Source organism: Capra hircus, chromosome 15 (assembly GCF_001704415.2).
Source record: "Capra hircus breed San Clemente chromosome 15, ASM170441v1, whole genome shotgun sequence".
Classification (NCBI taxonomy): domain Eukaryota; kingdom Metazoa; phylum Chordata; class Mammalia; order Artiodactyla; family Bovidae; genus Capra; species Capra hircus.
In genome coordinates this window covers 39,532,839-39,553,112 of record NC_030822.1, presented here as the reverse complement: position 1 = coordinate 39,553,112, position 20,274 = coordinate 39,532,839, and the positions used below count along the sequence as shown (strand labels likewise).

Below are 20,274 nucleotides of genomic sequence, written 5' to 3'. Positions count from 1 at the left end.
GGGAGCGCTGAACATTTCAGAACTTGTGGGAATTACTGATACTAACCAGACACTCAAAAGAGTGATCTTTTCTTAGTTTTGCTTTAAAAAAAAAAAAATTCTCGAGAGCACATTTTGCTCTTCCCACTCTTGTGCCTTGTTTCTGACTTCTCAGATTTCCAGGGGTTCCAATTCTTGCCTTGTTCCTTCCAGTCAAGAAGCTCCCCCTAATACTTCCATATTCTGGTTGTGTGAAATGTAAGCCTTCTGATCTGTAGGTCCAGACCTACTCTGGCCTCATGAAAGTACTGATCTCTTAGGGATTTCTTCATTATTCCAACTGCCAAAGGACTCTAAACTAGAATGCTGTGGTCTCAGAGCTCTGCCTCTTCCATAGAAGAGCCACAGGCATTTCCTCTAGAAACAGATGCCAAGAGATGCTGTCTAAAGGCTCTATCAAACACATGGGTCTACCAAGTAGGATTCTAGTCAAACTTAACTTTTTCTTTCTAGATTTATAAGTATATCTGGATAGGAAGACACTTCCTTAGGCAAAATCCCCTATCTAGGACCACCAGTGGTTGATAAACAAGAAGGACACAATTCCTACTCCAACCACTATAAGTTAATTTCCCTATCGCATCATAAAAAAGACAGTCCTGGATTCCCTGGCAGTCCAGTGGTTAGGACTCCACGCTTTCATTGCTGAGGGCCCAGGTTCAACCCTGGTCAAGGAACTAATATCCTACAAGCTGCACAGCGCAGCCAAAAAGGAAAAGAAGTTGAGAAAAGATAGTCTTAAAGAAACCCAACTTCAAGATACATTATTTTCCTTATCAACCAACCATCTTTAACAAGTAAACCTTTCTGAGCCCTCAATTTATTGAGCCCTTTTTTATTTTAAAAAATTTTAAATTGTATTGCATGATATCCAAAGTCCCTTCAACCTCTAACCTCTTGTCATTTAGCATTGTTATTTTTTTGTTATTTCAGTCATTGAGGGGGAAGCTCTCTGGAAATGCTTTATGTTTCTGATGCATTTAATTTATTTTGTCTCTAGTTGATTAAAGTAGCATTTGATGAAGAAGTGAGTCCGGAAGTAGTAGAGATCTTTAGGAAACAGCTGATGAAGTTTCGTTATCCTCAGTCCATGTTTACCACCTTTGCTTTTGCTGCTGGACAAACTACCCCACAAATCATCTTACCCAAGCAGAAGGAAAAGAGCACTTCCTTTCGGTGAGGAGACAGGTTTCTTCATTGCAGTTCTCCCAAAGTTGATTGCCAGGGAACGTGACCTATCTCCTAAGTCAGTATGTTTGCCATCCTGTCACACCCGCTGAACGAAGCTCAGGAGTTATGGAAAGCAGCAATGACATATGGAACAGTCATGTTCATTGCTTATGATGTATTTTTAGAATGTGAAGTTCTATTTTCCTTTTTTCCTCTGTTGCTCACTTTCTACCTTTGAGCAATCCCTTCAGTTTACATCAATATCCAGGTCAAGTAAACAGTTTTGTTCTGATTGAGAGGTGAGAACATTCTTTTTTTCCTTTCTGTAGCTTTTTTTTTTTTTTTTTGGAGGCTAATTACTTTACAGTATTTTAGTGGTTTTGCTATACATTGACATGAATCAGCCATGGGTGTACGCATGTTCCCCATCCTAAACCTCCCTCCCACCTTCCTACACTGGGTCATCCCAGTGCACCAGCCCTGAGCACCCTGTCTCATGCATCAAACCTGGACTGGCGATCTGTTTCACATATGATAATATATGTATTTCAATGTTGTTCTCTCAAATCATCCCACCCTTGCCTTCTCCCCCAGAGTCCAAAAGACTGTTCTATACTTCTGTGTCTCTTTTGCTGTCTTGCATATAGGGTTATCACTACTATCTTTCTAAATTCCATATATATGTATTAGTATACTGTATTGGTGTTTTTCTTTCTGACTTACTTCACTCTGTATAATAGGCTCCAGTTTAATCCACCTCATTAGAACTGATTCAAATGTATTCTTTTTAATGGCTGAGTAATATTCCATTGTGTATATGTACCACAGCTTTCTTATCCATTTGTCTGCTGATGGACTTTTTATTTAATATCAAATTTATATAAAGGTTACAACATAGTACAAAGGAGTCCTGTATACCCTTTACCTAGATTCACCAATTGCTTATGCTTTATTCCATTCTCTTTATCATTTTATCTCTCATATATATTTTTAAACATTTGAGTTACATACATAATGCTCCTTTATTCTTTAATATGTCAATATATATTTCTAAGAACAAAGACATTATTTTATATAACCACAGACAGTAATCCAACCAGGAAATTTAATTGATATAAAACTTTCATCTGGCCCAGATTTCACATTTGAATTTTGCTTATGATCCTTTGCAGCTTTTTTTCTGTCTGGTAGAGGATCCAATCCAGGATCAGTCATTGCATTTACTTTTGTCACATTTCTTTAGTAGGAACCCTTATTTTATAATGAAAATGTTTAAGAATTTACGTTGAAACATTTACGTTTGAATGATTACAAAATAACAATTGCTTTAAAATGTTCTTCAGTTAGTGGTAAAATATAAGGGTTAATATTGCAGTCCATTCACCATTAATCACCTGGAATTTGGGCATCTGCTAGTACCAATTACATATTAGGGTTACTCTGCGCACTTTGGAGAAGAGGCCTTCCTTTTGCCTGAAAGTGGGGCCGGGTGGAGATTATGGGCCATTTGAGGTTGCAGGCAGTATGTCATTTCTAAACTGCATGGCTAGCTGCTCGTACCATTGTTACCTGGTAAGCAAAGGAGACCATGCATATGCAGGTGTGAGATGCTGAAGAAGCAGGAACAACATTTTAAACATTTAAATGGTGAGCCAGGCATTGCATCTTAGCACTGTGGGGTCACAGAGGAGCCTATGATTTTCATATTTTAGCTCTCTATGAAAGAAACAAAGCTTTGTATGGTGTTTTATGTTTAGAAACTGTTGGGGTGAGGGTGGTTATATATCTGTAAAATCAAGCTTATTCTATCAAGCTACAACAGAGACATATCAATTTTAAACCTTAAAATCTCTTAGTATTATCTTGCATATATAAAACAAAAGATACAGCTCTAGCTGGGAAAACATTCAAAAATCCCCTTGAGTTTAAGTTACATCTAAAATGATTCACAATAGGCTTAATTTAGGAAATATCTATATTCTGTGAATTCTAACAATTACATAAAAGAGCATTTTAATTTGAGGTCCATAACCCTCAAATTTACATTTCAGATCACTAAAGATGAGGTCTGATAAAACTATTTGACTGTAAAAGAATCCTTATCACTTTTCATTGAACAACAAGAAAACATAGGGAAAGTTCTGCTGTTGTATGTGGACAAATAAATCAAAAACTTTCTTACTTGAAACCTTCACCTCAATATGATTATTTAGGAAATGGGACCTTTGTTTAATTCTTTGGATTATAAATATCTACACCCAGAATTTCTATCAGCAATAAAAAGTAAACTATTTAAATAAAGTACTTTTAGATCCAAATATCTTAAATCCTAGTTTCTCTGTAATTAAAGCTGATTCTCAAAAGGATACTCAGATTTCTGATTTCTTATCTTTTCTCCTGTCAGAAAAGGGAATTATGTTAATTACTCTTTTCCGTATCTCAGAAGGTTTCTAGTGTCAGAAGGCAGGACACTACACTTACACATTTAAAGCATTTAAGAAATAAGTGGAGGTGCTGCCAGCTACATTTGTGATGATCTTAAAAAAAGCCTATGAGTTAGTAGAGATTCTAAGTCAGTAGAGAAGGAGGTAGGCTGGCTCTCCATGCAGGAGGACTTCTGCAAGCATGGTCTCTGGGAACTGGTGGAGACAGTGGCATGGATAAACAGAGTGGGTTGGGGGCATGCTTGACAAAAAGCCAAACTGAGGAGTTTAGATTGGGGATGATAGATAGTCTGTGTCCCACTCTAGGTTCTTGCACTTTTTGCCTAACACAGTGCCCTGATGATAACAATGTTTTATAGTAAATTAGCCTTCTGCCATATAAAAAGTGACCTGAAGAACAAGAGGCTTAATGAAGGTCTGGACAATACTAGTGGGTGTGGCGGTAGAGAAAAAACAAGTTGAGCAACATGGGTATCAAAAAATGTAAGTGGCATTTTCATATTAAATTAACATTCTCTTTGGTTTTATAACTCGTAGCACTTTCTCGAAAACAATTGTGAAAGGTGCTAAAAGGGCAGGCAAAATGACAATTGGGCGGCAGTATTTATTGAAGAGGAGGACAGGGACAATTGTGGAAGAGAGAGTGAACCGACCTGGATGGAACGAAGAAGACGACATATCTGGTATGTGAGAACTCATTTTTCCTTCATGAATGAACTTTGTTCTTTCTTCTTATATGAGTAAGAACGAGAGATAAAGACATAGTTGCACTTAAACCTGACTTTTAAAAACCTAACTCTTAAAAACCTAGACCTCATAAGATGGGAGGTACTTACCAGCTTCTCAGAACTGGAAAAAAAATTTTTTTGTTGTTTTCCCAGTATTCCATTGTTCAGATAAGATTCGGTTAAGTTGTATTCCTTCCCTGGGCTTCCCAGAAAGCGCTAATGGTAAAGAACCTGCCTGCCAATGCAGGGGATGAAGAGATGCGGGTTCACTCCCTGAGTTGGGAAAATCCCCTGGAGGAGGGCCTGGCAACCCACTCCCGTTCTTGCCTGGAGAATCACCATGGACAGAGGGGCCTGGCGGGCTACAGTCCATGGGGTCGCAAAGAGTCAGACACGACTGAAGCAACATAGCACACACACACTCCTCCTCCACTAAATCCATAGAGCTAATTGGCCACTGTTATGTGGGTCTCAATAAAGGGAGAAAGAAAGAAATACCACTGCATTGGAAATTTAGGTATAAAGTAGTCCCCTGTACTTTATTGTTATGGAATAAGAATAAGAAAATAAGGACATAAATTATTCAAAGTTGAATATTTGGGGTTTTCATGAGAACATTGTGGATACTCCTAACCTATATGGGGAATCAAAGATGAAGGCATTCTTAGATGATAAGAAAAAAATGCCTGCTAAATATTTAAAAGAGCAGAACCTGGGAAACTGAGATAATCAGGAAACCAGTAGCAAAATTTTTCTATTCCTTAACCCAATGTCAAGTATGCTTATGGAATTAACACTAGAGAGAATCTGATCTAAGAGAGAGGATGCCATTCCATCCTTTTTCTTCTTAGACTCTTAGACTGGATCACCAGTGATTATACAGCTACTACTTTTACTGCCACTAATAACAACAGGAGAACATTTTAAAGAAAGAAATATCTTTAGATAGATCTTTGGCCAAAGGTCTCCATTTCGGTATGTGTATCTACAGGCTTGCCTCTGGGGGCAGTGAAAAGATCATTTATTGGAACCCGGGCTTCTCACAGTCACATGGAAAGCCATACAAAAATTACTGCTACCCATCACTATTGACTCTTCTAATATAAAGCTTTTATGATTTCACAGAACAAAAACTTCTTCTATGATAATTATTCCACCAAAAGACCAAATTATGTAATACTCTTTGCTCTTCTGAAGAGGCCAAAACAAATAAAACTGATACTTAATGATGCATTTGCATTGTGAAGTTCACAAACTAAAGCACAAAGGCTTATATTTATAGAAATATGCTGGGGTTGTTTTTTTTTCTTTTAATTGAAGAGAGCTATATCTTTCCCTTTGACATTAGAACTTTGAGTACATTTTCAAAAACTTTGAAAGGTTAATTTTAATTCTCTCATTGTAAAAATAAGTAGGAAAGTAAATTAGGACAGTTTTTAACATGGACTTTTTTTTTTTTAAGTTAGAACATGCAGTACCAATTAGGAATGTTGTTGTTTTTAATCCTCCCTAAAATACTTGGTTATTGGGTAAACTCTTCCAACATCTAAAATTTTAAAGGCTTCTGTAACGTGTGATTGCAAAATTAAGGGAGTTTCCCATGTACACCACATCCTCTGATAAAATAGAACTTCTTCATATCTAAGAAAGATCCTTTCCCAGTAGTGAACTTCTGCTTAATTAAAAATTTCTAATGAAAGTTTATGCTCTTTAAAGTTAACTGAAACCTGATGAGTTTGTGTAATGATTATATTAGAGGTGAGTTTTACTAATAGGTTAGTCTCTCACAAAGTATAAGTGTTTACAGAGTCCTAAATAGAAATCACTCCAGGTGGACATTAAAAATCAAGCCTGACTAACAAAGAAAAATATGGGTAATATATTCAAAATTATATTGTTTTTAGAAATTTTAAGTTACTATCCCTGACGTTTTGAGTTAGTTGGGCTCCTAATATTTTATTTCCTGACTATTACAGTTTATGTTTGAGCATAATGATGCCTCATAGAAGTTCCGTGATTCAATTTTTGGCATACATAGCACCTCTAACCCTAATATAAACCTCTCTTGGTTAAAGATCCTCTTTAGAAAGAAGTTTTTAATCCTCTACTTTGAGCTATCTCATTTCTTCAAAACCTGTTTCTGCCATCAAGTTTCAGATGATAGTGAGCTCCCCACGAGTACCACTCTGAAGGCCTCGGAGAAATCTACAATGGAACAGCTAGTAGAAAAAGCTTGTTTCAGAGACTATCAGCGTTTAGGTTTGGGAACCATAAGTGGCAGCTCTTCTCGCTCTAAACCAGAGTACTTTCGAATCACTGCCTCCAACAGGATGTATTCACTCTGCCGGAGGTAAGTCTGTTAGTCTCTCTAAAAGAGAGCTTCCTTTCTTCCATTTGAGTCTTGAATGGGCTATTTGCATCCATAGCCAAGAGAAAGAGATGCTGGAAAGTAGGAGCAGGGTGTCCAGGGGTAGTGTATTTTAAGGGGCATTTCCTGTGCCGCATGTGCAAGCGTCTCACTGACATTCTCCGAAGTATAGTTGTATCACTGAACAGTGCCTGTGTTAGACTAGAAAGTGGATCTAATAGGTTTTGTCCACTTTATGAATTTCCCATATTTGTCTTTCTCTTCCCGTTTGCCCCTCTTCTAGCATGCCTGAGATAGCTTGAAGTAGGAATAGAATTTGCCCAGGCAGAGGAGAGATGAAAATATACTGTAGGTCAAGGGACTGCAAACTTTTTTCCTTAAAGGGCCAGATAGTACATACTTTCATCTTTACACAGCATATGTTCTCTTTTTGCAGCTATTCAACTCTGCCACTGAAGCAGCCATAGCCTGTACGTAAAGAAATGGGCAAGGCCGGTTTGGGCCCACAGGCCATAATTTGCTAATCCAATTGTAGGTTAGGTTTCCTTATGTTGTCTAATTAGAATTTTTTCAAGAGATATAACTTAAAGAATTTAAATGAATACATGTTCTTTTTTCTATTGTGTCTACTGCTCTTTTATATATGTATCTGTTAAGCCCTATTTCCTGCTTTATATCTTTTAAAACTATATTTTTACCCTCCACAAGTTTGATCATTTTCAGGTAAGTTCTTTTCTTTGCATGTATAAATTTCTGGTTTGATTAAATACAATAACACTGTGAAAGTACTTTGTAACTTGGAAGTCTTGTACATATTTTAGAAAGTTGTCTTAATGTTACTATTAGTTTCAGCCCTGCTGCTCTTGAAGAACTGTAGATATCTCATTTTAAATGACAGTTTAAGTGTACAAATACAAATGTGAAACTTAAGAAATGAATTGGGAATCTAGATTGACATTTGAGATAAAGAAAAATTTCACATTAAGTACCGAAAGGCTGTGACTTTGTTGAGTATGCAGTAATTTTCTTGATACTCTGTCCTTCTAACTAAATTTTAAGTGTAAGCAAAGGCATAAGGTGTGATGTCCTGCTATTTGAGAAGCTGGTTATCAAAATTTTATCTGACAGTGAGAAAACAGATGTTATTTATCATTTCACTCTGTCAGAAACAAAATAAAATCTTAATAGACCATTTATTCTAATGACTATTATAAGGAAATTATGGTGATATTAAATAGCATAAACCTTTAAGCTGTTAGAAGGAAATGGAATAATAAATAATCCAAAAGAAGGCAAGAAAGAGAGAAAAGGAATCATGCAGCAGATGGGACAAGTAGAAAGCAAATAGCAAGATGGTAAATTTAAATTCAGATATATCAGTAATTATGTTACTTATAATATTGATAAATGTTCCAATTAAAAGAAAAAGATAATCAGAATTTGTTAAGCTTTATGCTGCTTTTAAGGGCTATATCTAATATACAAAACTTCCAAAAGGTTGAAAGTGAACAGAAAGAATACAGCATGCAAAACCACCTTTTAAAAATAGACTATTGTCAATATATAAATATTAAAATATATATTAAAGTAAAATTCTACTAGCAATAAAAAAAGATGGCTCATAATGACAAAAGGTTCATTTCATTCAGAATTCATTATGACCAAGTGTAGTTTATTACAAGAATGCTAAACTGGCTTAACAATTGAAAATTAATCACATAGTTCACCACATTAAAAGAATTACAGACTATTGTAAGTTCATTGTATACAGAAAAGCATTTTATAAAGTATAATATATGAGTTTTTACAAAAAACTTTAAGCATATTGGAAATACAGGGAGAGCTTCTTAATTTCCTAAGTGTCTAAAAAATATATCCTGCAGCAAAAATTACTTAATGGTAAAGTATTAGCAACTTTTACTCTGAAATCAGGACAAAAATGCCTGCTATCACCATTTCTTGTCAGTGTTGTACTAGAGGTCTTAGGAGGTACAAAAAAATTAGAAGAATAAATAATAAAAGAGAGATTGAAAGGAAAGAAATAAAGCTGCTTTTCACAGATGATCCGATTATACAGATAGAAAATCTGAGGGACTCAACTGATAAACTTGTTATATTAATAAGCAAATTTGCAATGTTATTATAAAAAATTAGTCATATATATACACCAAAAACAAATAATTAAAAGATGAAAATTTAAATGATGTTATTTTGATGCTATTAGTACTATTTAAAGTAGCACTAAAAAACATTATTAAACACTTGGGACTAAATCTAATACAAGATGTATAAAATCTCTACTTAGTTCAAAACAGTATTAAGGATCACAAATAAGTAAATATTTAATGTGCTTGGACTAGAATATTCAGCACTCTAAAACTGATTTCTCCACACATTGACCTATAGAGTCAATACAATCCCAATCAAAATCCCAGCAAAATGTTCATAGAAATTGAAAAGATGATTCTAAGAGTTACATTAAAATGCAAAAGGCCAGAAGTAGCAGGATCGTCTTATAGAATAATATTACAGGATATCAAGACTTTATATAAAAAAAGACTTTATATAAAGTAACAGTAATTAAGGCAGTATGGAATGTTCACAGGAATAAACAAATAGATCACTGGAACAAAATAGGGAATATAGAAAAATCTCAACATATGAGAACACTTGGCTTAAGATAAAGATAGCATTTTAAAATAGTAGAAAACAGATATTTTTCAGTATATGGTGCTAGATATCCATACAAGGAAAAAATTAATTTTGACCTCTACCTTACACTGCACAGGCAAAAATCAATTCCCACTGATCTGTAGAGCTACATGATCTACATGAAGAAGGTTAAATTTTTAAATAAAGCTTCTAGAAGATATTTCTTAAGACAGGAAAAATGCTATCCATAAAGTAAAAGATTAATAAGTTAAGAAGTTTTATATATCAGAAAACATCATTAGGGGAGTAAAAAGGCAATAACCAAAAGCAGAGGATATCCTCTTTTGTGAGGATATCCTAAGATGCTTATGTGACTCTTGGCATAACTGATGCCATCTTGGGCCCTAACAGTTTCTCCTGTCTTTTCGCTGACCCTGCCCAACACTGTACTATGCAGTGAATCACTTCTCTGTCATCAAGAGCTTTGTAGTCAATAGATATTGTTTAATGCTTATTAGGACCAGGTAGTCTGTATGCTCTGTTAGTTCCCAAACAATGATGAAAACCTTCCCTGAAGTATTCCCAGGGCTCTTGAGACTAGTGACCTATTATTCTTAACTTGGGAATGCACATCCTGTTTCCAAGCACCTACCACCATACCCTAGGTTGACTATAAAATTGTCCTGGGCTCAGAGTATAGTAGCAAATGTTTCCTAATCATTATCCACTGATAGATCCCACCCTGTGAGTAAGTTACCCTCTAATGAACTGATCCGTTTTATTATTATATTTATATAAATATATAAATTTACTTATGGAGCTGCCTGCCTCATGCTTTAATCTCAAGATGCCTTCTCAATTTGGTAGGCACTTTTAGTTCCCTCCATCTTCCAACAATGCTCATCTTTAGTCTTCAGATAAATACAAATTCAAGTCCCAATGAGACAACTTTATACCTGCAAAAATGGCTAGTAAAAAATGTTGAGCAAGTAGAACTCTTTATTGCTGGTGTAACTGTAAATTGGTTAAACAACTTTAGAAAGCTCCCTGGCAGCATCTACTAAACTTCTAGACATGTACTGAACATGTGCGCAATCTGTTATATATTTCTTGGAAAGTCTACTCCATCTGGGAAAGCATACGTACTCCCAAGAAACAACTACAAGAATGTTCATGGCAACAGGTTTCTTATATAGTCAAAAGCTAGACACTACTCAAAATTAACAATAAAAGGGTTAGATAAATAATATAGTCACATAGTGGGATAATATACACCAACAGTCCCTACCTTTTTGGCAACAGGGACCAGTTTCTTGGACCTGCAGGTGGAGGTGGGTGTGGGGGTTTAGGTTATTATGTGCTTTATTTCTAATCTTATGCCACCTCTGATCTGAGACGAGGTACTGATCTATGGCCCAGAGGTTAGGGACCCCAGCTCTACAGCAACGAAAATGAACAGACCACAGTTGCATGCAATAGCATGGATGGGTCTCATAAACATACTGTTGAGAAAAAGATGCCAGACACACAAAAAATAAATTCTATTTGTTCCTTTTGTGTAAAATTCAAAAAACAGGCAAAACTCATCCATGTCGTTAGCAGTCAAGGATGTTTAATGATAATCTTTGGAGGAGGAAAAGGGAGAAACACTGATGGGGAGGTGACACAGGGGGACTTTTTGGGTGCTGGTAATGAACGGTCCATTTCCTGACCTAGGTGCTAATGATACGAATTTCTGTTTGTGTTAATTCATGTATGTTTCAAGCCATTTGTATATGTGTTATTCTTTGATTAGAAGTTTCCACTTTCCAGAGTGAGTCAGTGTTGCTCAGTTGTGTCCGACTCTTTGCGACCCCATCGACTATAGTCCATCAAATTCTCTAGGCCAGAATACTGGAGTGGGTAGCCTTTCCCTTCTCCAGAGGATCTTCCCAACCCACGGATCAAACCCAGGTCTCCCGCATTGCAGGCAGATTCTTTACCAGCTGAGCCACAGGGAAACCCAAGAACACTGGAGTGGGTAGCCTACCCTTTCTCCAGCAGATCTTCCTGACCCAGGAATCGAACCAGGGTCTCCTGCATTGAAGGTGGATTCTTTTACCAACTGAGCTATGAGGGAAGCCCTAAAAGTTTCCACAGCAGCTCCTAAAGCCCAGTCTACCTCAAGGCTTCCTCTGGTACCCATGGCTGGTAGCTCTAAGTAGTGGTGGTAGAATAGGGTGGGTGGCAGGATAAATGGATATATCTTTCATGCTAAATGACACTGGTCCTGAGAGTAGCCTCTGCTGGCCTTCAGGCTCTATGCTTTTTACCCTAGCACCAGTGGCTATCCAGCCGTCACTCAGGCCCATGCCTGGGACCAGGAAAGTCTTAGATCCTGTGTGTAGCAGAGCATGGTCTGTGGTGCTAGTGCCATGGAAGGAAGGGATGGGGGAATGGGGTAGAGGAGTGTGTTGGTTCTTTCCCAGTTACTGAAACAGTACCAAAAGGTATTAAGCATTACTCTCTTATCTAATACACAAAATCACTATAGTACCTAGAACCAAACTGCTGCTAAGTCACTTCAGTCATGTCCGACTCTGTGTGACCCCAGAGACAGCAGGCCACCAGGCTCCCCTGTCCCTGGGATTCTCCAGGCAAGAACAGGGGCAATAAACAGATACTAAACTGGAGTTAGAAAGAGAAAGCCCTTGCTGTACATCTGAAACTAACACAACATTGTAAAACAACTGTACTGCAATTTAAAAAAGAAAAGAAACATAGGACCCTAATAATGGAACTGCTTTTCAAGTATCTTCATGAACGATTATGTCTACAACTATGACTCTTTATCAGTTTGTGGTATTAGAAAAAGACAGCCTATAAACCTGAAGCACAAAAGTGCTAGGCTTTCACAATGCTTCCAGGGAATCTCTGGGTAAATAAGAGAAATAAAATTGGCATTTACTAAAGTCATTGAAGGTTATATGACCATATATAACCTGGGTCATATATGGGTTTTCCCTCCCTGTTCTCAGAACTGACTTATAACAAGATAAGGGATTAAAAGTTCTGGAAGTGATTAGTTGCACAGTATTGTGACTATGTCACTGATTTGTGGACTGAAAACGGTTAACATGTTAAGTTTCATGTTAGGTACAGTTTACCACAATTCTAAAAAAAATCACATACACACAAAAGACATGGGGTTAGAAGTTAGGAGGTTATTAACATGGAATCTCTTTAATATTTCTAAATAAACTAAAGAACTGATTTGAAAGCTGCCTGTCTTCTTGTACTTATCTATAAAAACAAGATAAATAAGTTTTTATCTATCTTGTCTGTATTTAATTTTCCCAGCATCATATCCTGCAACTTTATGAGCTAATCTTTTTTTTTAATTATCAACATGTAGTGTTAATAAATATTTACACTCATTTGACATTTGAACATATTGTTTTCATACCAAAAAATCATTTGGTTTGATTTTTAATCCTTTCACCATCTCTGGCATTCTGAATGTTAGTGTACTTTATCCTCTGTTGTCATTTCAGTAATCCAAGGAGTTGACAGTTTGATTTGTCATTCTCATAAAGTTGACATTAATACATTAATCTTGCAATCTTTATTCAAGTTGTATATAAGCCAAGGGAAATCTTGTTTAATGGAGGCCTTTTTAATAGTTCTGTATGACATTTTTAATTTTTATACTTAACGTTACTCAGCAAAAGCTTGCAGTATCACTGAAGAAGGCTTATTTAAAAAAAAAAAAAGGTTAATAGATGAGTTAGTTGTTTTCACTATCTAGGCCTTTTCTTCTCAACCCCTAAAGAACTGAATTGTTTCATGTTTGAAATATATGTCTTATCTCTCCACCAATGTTTCTGAGTCTTAGAAAATTGCTGTGAACTTATGAAATTCATATTCTTGTATTCTTTCTCTCCCCGTTTCTTTTTTCTTCTCCTCCCCCAACCCTGCCTCGCCCACCCAAATGATCCTGTTTCTCCTTTGCATATCCCTGAAGCTATCCTGGCCTTTTAGTTGTACCTCAAGCTGTACAGGACAGTAGTTTACCAAGAGTAGCCCGCTGCTATCGACACAATCGCCTGCCTGTTGTATGTTGGAGAAACTCAAGAAGCAGTACCCTGCTCCTCCGATCTGGAGGATTCCATGGAAAGGGAGTGGTTGGCCTTTTTAAGTCTCAGAACTCCCCTCAGGCAGGTAAGCAACTCTCTACAGCACTATTCTGATCCTTCCACTTCCGGGTATTCCAAAAATTAAGGAGGAAAAATCCAGGAATGCTAGTTGTGCCCTTCCATCCGGCCTCTCACATGTGAGCTTTCCAGTGCGCTGTGTATAGTCTGTGCGGTTTAAGAGCTAGAGTTGACAACATGGGGCTTCACCTTGGATTTGGCATCTTGCTGAATATGTCTGTCTATATTTGAATTGTAATAGAGATTAACGTAGTAAAGTCTTTGGTTCTAGGCTGTTTTCATTTCAGCAAACCAGAGTATCCACAAATGGAAACAGAAAATAATGATTGTTTTCTTTGGGGTGGGGGAAGTATTCAGATATATTTAATAGCTTCAGAAGTAAATAGGTATTCTGTCCTATGTGATATAAGATATCCTATCTCATTCCTAGATGTCACGCACACACGCGCGCGCGCACACACACACACATACACACACACACACACATAAGTCAGCAACCTAATGACCAAAATCCTGGTGTTGGAGCACTCAAATGGAAAGGTTTTTAGGAAGCTAGAGGCTGGTCAACGTAAGAAGAAACGTACACTAAGTGCGGTGCCCTTTTTCTGAGGACGCTTCTGAGCACTGAGTTTGAGGTCTGAAGTCAGTCAGAAGCTATATTTTGCTAACCTTTCTCATAACCTCTAGCTTAAAACAGATGCTCAAAAAATTTAACCAAGGACCACTAAGATACCAGATTCAATTTAGGAATGACTTCCCTCTTTGGAAATGAGCAAACTCAAGTTCAGTGGTTCAGTAGGTAGAACCATGTGCTTTTTGATATGTCTTCTTTATTCTCATCCATTCCTTCCTGAGAGTTCAAAGTTGGCCAGCATGTCTTTGATCATTCAGTTGACTTGAGGACATTATACACACAGTGCTATATTACTGGCCTCCCTCATGACTCAGACAGTGAAAAATCAGCCTGCAATGCAAGAGACCGAGGTTTGATCCCTGGGTCATGAAGATCCCCTGGAGAAGGGAATGGCAACCCACTCCAATATTCTTGCCTGGAGAATCCCGTGGACAGAGGAGCCTGGTGGGCTATATTGTTATTCCACTTGGCATGGAATCTCAACATATATATATACTGAAGGCAGTTGGCTTTTAACTTTTTTTGTCCTAAGGAATCTTCTCAAGCCACATAATGGGGATGATAGAACATAGCATATGTAGATTACATAAAGTGAATGAATCATCTCAGGAGCATTATTATGAGCATATCACTGAGCTTTTAGTTGGAAAACTTGAAATTGTCTCGTTCCACTCATTTCTGATTTTTCTCTAAATTTATTGTTTTTCACACTTTTTGAACTCACACATTTACTCACATTTAAATATCTTTGAAATGGGAATGTGACTTACAGTTCATGTGATCAGAAAGAATTGTGTCTTGCCTTAAATGGCAGTTTTAAAATTCTCATTAAATAAAATAGTAGTACATCTTATAATTAATGGCATTTTAGAATTTATAAAATATGATGGCACTTTAAAGTTGATAAAATATAAGATAGTAATGCTAATTATTTATTTCCTAGTCATGTTCCTAGTCATGACAATTTGTTATTATCTGTTGTTCTTCTAGTCAGTCCCCTCCCAATACCACTTTAGAGTACCTGGGCCATTTTCAGTGATTATGTTTCATTCCACGCAAGCCAGGCTCAGACTCCCTCCAACCAGAATTGCTCTCACTGTTGTTTCCATCTGCGCATACTTTTTAGTCCTGTTTTAGAAGGACCAGGGGATTGAGCAGTAGCTGCTCCTATGTCCTCATCTTCCTCCACTCTTCCCACAACAACCCTCTACAAGTTTATGTCCCCTGTTAGGCCAGTGTGACAGAATTGGAATACAGTTACTGGTATTGGGAAGTCTCACTTCTGCTCATTCTGGGATGCTGAGGGAACCCACTCCACCTTTGCTCCCGAACAGAAGCATGGGTCATCAAGGAAATGTTGTCTTCTGTGAATCTTTATTTTGAGCTGGTTGGATAGTGAAAAACTATACCTGTGCTTGAGAGGACAACTGTGTGCTGGCTTTCCAGGCCTGGGCTCTTTCAGGGAGGATGATGAGGCAATCTGGAAGTAGATGTAGTGAAACCATTATCATCAGAGGATTAGCTGTTTAAGTTTGGAGTTTTAAGTGGGGCTGGTTTCTATATTTGGGTGTGGTAACGAAGACCATATCTAGAAGGAATAAGCATATGTAAATAGAGTGAGCCTGTTTTATTAATATAGAGATGGTTTTACTTAATATCTTTTCCTTTTATAGCTCCTACCTCCTCTTTAGAATCTTCCAGTAGCATAGAACAAGAAAAGTACTTGCAAGCATTACTGAGTGCAGTTTCTGTCCATCAGAAACTCAGTGGCAATAACCCTCTTACTGTCAGGCCAGCACTTGCTCTGTCTCCAGGTAAGACTTGATATAATGCATTTCTTTTTGACTGCTGTGAAAGGTCATATTCATTCCTAGGGTTAGCCTCTTTAGTTATTTGCATTGTTCCGTCAACATGACCCCTTAATATTTTACCTTATGGTGCTGTAACTTTAGCTTTTATCAGGGTACCACTATAAATTTCTAGTAAATAGTAACCAAATTTAGAGATTCAGTTATTTCCTTTTAAAAAGAGTAGTAGGAGAGGTGGTAGGAAATACAAAGTCATGTGAGTTTTTTTTTCCTGAAATCTGTTTTACACAGTTTAAAATATCAGTATTAGAGTTGAATATGTAAGTTGAACATGTTTACTGAATGTATATTTATTAAAATCATCATGTATAAGTTTGAAATTCCTGAAATTTCTGTGGCCTTTTATGATTTGCAGTACAGTTTGTTTTCACTAGATTTGGATGAAGCCATTAAGACTTGTACTAATATTCTGTTTCAGTTATCATGTGATGGAACCCCAAAGGGTTCATGTAGAGGTAACCCTAATGTGTTAGACACAGGAGCATGTGACTTGAGAAGCTGGTCTCCTTGGCTTAATCAGCTATTTGAATTAGCTCAACATAAGCAGAAAGTGGCTTTTCTTGTAAAGTAACACCATGCATGCCTTGCTTCATTTATCATTCAATTCTCTGATTGCACTTGCCAAACCTAACTCTCTATAATCTTACAGATGTGTGTATCTCTGAGGAAATAGTAACAGAGCCTTGTTATCTCTGTTAAGCTTTCGGTACTTAAAAAGTACAATGTTTGGCAGCAATTAGACATGCTACACATGAAGATAACTTTTTGTCATTTGAGTAATGTTAACCCCAACGACATGGTTTTTGTTCTTCTTTTTGGCTGACTTTAGGGACTGAAAGGAGGACTTCAAGAATGTCCACTGTGCTTAAGCAGGTAGTGCCAGGACATTTGGATGTAAACCCATCCAATAGCTTTGCTCGAGGAGGTTAGTAAGACTGATTTTATAACTGAGCCCTGATACAACCTTAAAAGCAGAAAATTTTTTTCTAGATAGTGATACTTTAAATCAACTAATTATTACATTTGTTTTTAATCACCCTTTTCTAAATGAATGATCAAATGTATTACTAGCATGGTGACAGATGAGTTTAGCCTCATGGAACAAGAGGTATAATAATTGCTGAAATCTTACATACTGATGAGTTTGGGAGCACTGGATGGGGAGGGGAGCGTGGAGCATGTCTAAATGATGACTCGGCCCTGGCAGCATTCCAGGATGCTTCAAGTATGCAGGGTAGAAAGGCTGAGCACAAAAGCATAAACAGCTAGGGCGATGTGAGCCCAGACTCGAAGGCTGTGCCTCCAATGCCTGTTATTTTTACTCTTGTTCTCGGAAGTGCCAGGTTGAGGAATAAGAGACAATAGTTCAGGATCGACATAAAGACTCTATTTTACAAAATTCACTTGTTTCCCTTTTGAAAACCAAGATTACTATGCACATCTCCTGGCAATCATACTGATTCTTCAGATACTTTTTTTTCCTTCTTCATCAAAACTTTGTGATTGCAGAGTTTCCTAAGAGCTTTCACCCTTCTTCAGTTATCTTCCTAATCAGGCCTTAACATAACTGTGTTAGTTTGCTTGGGCTACTGTTAACAAAATGCCACACTGTGTGGCTTCAACAACTATTGTCTGAAAGCTACGTGTTCAGAGTCAAGATGTTATCAGGTTTGGCTTCTTCCGAGGGCCATGAGGAATAATCTGTTCTGTGCCTTTCCCCTAGCTTCTGATGGTTTGCTGGCAATCTTTGGCATCCCTTAGCTTGTAGAAGCATCAGCCATATCTCTGCCTTCATCTTTACATGACATCCCTGTGCACCTGTCTCCAAATTTCCCTTTTTATAAGGACACCAATCACACTGAATTAGGGGCCCACCCCACTGAAGTGTGACCTCATCTTAACTAATTACGTCTGCAGTGACCCTGTTTCTAAATGAGGTCACATTTTCTGAGGTGCTAGGGGTTAGGATGGCTTCAGCAATACGTGAACCGTGAAATTCCAGATGTTCAAGCTGGTTTTCGAAAAGGCAGAGGAACCAGAGATCAAATTGCCAACATCCAGTGGATCATCAAAAGCAAGAGAGTTCCAGAAAAACATCTATTTCTGCTTTATTGACTATGCCAAAGCCTTTGACTGTGTGGATCACAATAAACTGTGGAAAATTCTGAAAGAGATGGCAATACCAGACCACCTGACCTGCCTCTTGAGAAATCTGTATGCAGATTTCCTTGCAGTCCAAGGAACTCTCAAGAGTCTTCTCCAACACCACAGTTCAAAAGCACTGATAGCATCATCCCTCCTCATATAGAGCAGCAGGAAAGGACTGGGGCAAGCTTGGGAAATCTCAGAAGATTTTCTGTTAACAGGAACATGGCAGGTAGACTCACATTCAGACTGGCCAGGGCATAACTACATGTAGACACTTGCATGCCTTGCCATTAGTTCATTTCCTTGTTCCCATCCTCAAGTATAGAGTCTTCATTTTTCCAGAGAGCTAGGTACCACTTCACCAGCAGTTCCTCATTTACCCTGTGTGGAAAGAGCCCCCTATCCTGAAATCTCCCTACCAACCTTCTCCTTTTTTCTATTCTATTTTCACTGTTTTTCCATCCCTTTTCATTGTAATAGAATCTTAGTTCCTGCTTTCCTTCTTATGCTCTCTCCACTGTGCCTCTTACCTACCCTCCTTCACCCTTTTGCAGTCAGGGTGATCACTTAGCATTGAACATGCATGTTGAAGACTTCCTAAGACGGGAGAAGCAACCTTTTTGCTTCTTAACTGCAAGAACCAGTTAAGAAAAGATGAAGATGTGAATAGATAACATTGCTTTTCATTTAAAATGACAGTAGGTTTTGTGCCCTATGAGCAAAATGCAGATATTTGCAACTTGGATAAATTATCTTGTGTAGAAAAATGCCATGAGAAAATCCACCTCTTAAATATAAAAATGAAATAGCTGGATGTATTTGAGAAGTAGCCACACGGAGGAAAATTTTTAAATTTTTCATCCTTTACATTTCCATAGCCCTTTAAGTTCCCCAGCAGTGTTATTTTATCCTTAAAATAACCTTCAGGACAGGTGTTTCAAGAGACTTTGAGAGATGACATGACCTAGCCAAGATCACTTAGCAAATAAGAGCAGAACTGGGACTAAGATTAGTTCAGTCCATTTCAGTGCAACATTCCCTGAATATAACTTATATGTCATGCATTTTGCTAGGCATAAGGTTACTTTGATAAATATAGTACACTGTCCCTACATCCAACCCTAGCATCTCTTTTCCTTCTTTCCTTGCTTTGTTCTGAACAGAGTAGAGAGAATACCATTGCTCAGGAAACTCACGCTCTGAACAACACTGCATTCCCATGGGTGGGATGAACTAGATGACTTCTTCCCTGAAGCAACCTCTTTATCCAGACCCTTCTGGACAGATCCAGGGCCACATGGTTGCTTAGGTAACAAGACACTAAGAGTTTGGTTCAGTTATATTCAGACTCAAACTGGAGTCCTACCACTTCGTGTATGATAGTAAGCAACTTAGGAAACCTCTTCATTTTCAGTGTCCTCATCTGTAAAATGGAGATAATAAATAGTATTTTAGCTTTCAAGTGGTTATAAGGAAAGAATGAAATATATGTTAAGCACTTAACTTAGTGACTGGCTCATTATTAATAGGAGCTCAGTGAATGTCAGTTCCATTATTATTATTGAAGTTATTGTCATTATCGTTGCTTAATACTCCACTGAAATGGGAGGGAAGTCTATATTTGAATGTAAATTGCCATAAGTCTGGTTGCTCTTCACTGGCAAAAGGCAGGCAGATAAAGGAAATGTGCTTTAGGCCTAGACCAATAACTTTCAAATTTTTTTGATCACGACTTACAGATATAAAATATGTTTCTTACTGTATGTATACATATATCTTTGTATATGTATGCAAAATGTATGTAGACTCTAGTGAAAGTTTCACAAAACAGTATTCATCCCATATACCACAAGCAGTGCACATAGCTTTTTTCTGTTCTAATCTGTTTCACTTCTTTAAAAATACAGTTTGACCTTCTAAAATCATTTCACAAACCACTAAGGAGGACTCTGCAGTTTGGAAACACACACCTCCAGGTTGGTGTTAGCATGCTCAGGACACATATTTGACACCTGAGAATCACTTAGGAA

At 37.4% G+C, this 20,274-nt stretch overlaps 1 protein-coding gene across 2 annotated transcripts in view; it reads left to right on the top strand.

Moving 5' to 3' along the window:
* Window positions 1-20,274, top strand: part of SBF2 (SET binding factor 2) — a 495,886-nt gene that overhangs the window by 430,011 nt on the left and 45,601 nt on the right. Inside the window, exons 24-29 of one of the 2 annotated variants that reach the window (XM_018059527.1) lie at window positions 1,040-1,215; window positions 4,191-4,336; window positions 6,533-6,731; window positions 13,405-13,601; window positions 15,902-16,042; window positions 16,926-17,021. In XM_018059527.1, the coding sequence (XP_017915016.1) occupies window positions 1,040-1,215; window positions 4,191-4,336; window positions 6,533-6,731; window positions 13,405-13,601; window positions 15,902-16,042; window positions 16,926-17,021 (955 nt within the window). The remainder of the gene's footprint in view (window positions 1-1,039; window positions 1,216-4,190; window positions 4,337-6,532; window positions 6,732-13,404; window positions 13,602-15,901; window positions 16,043-16,925; window positions 17,022-20,274) is intronic. The other variant, XM_018059528.1, reaches the window with a different exon arrangement.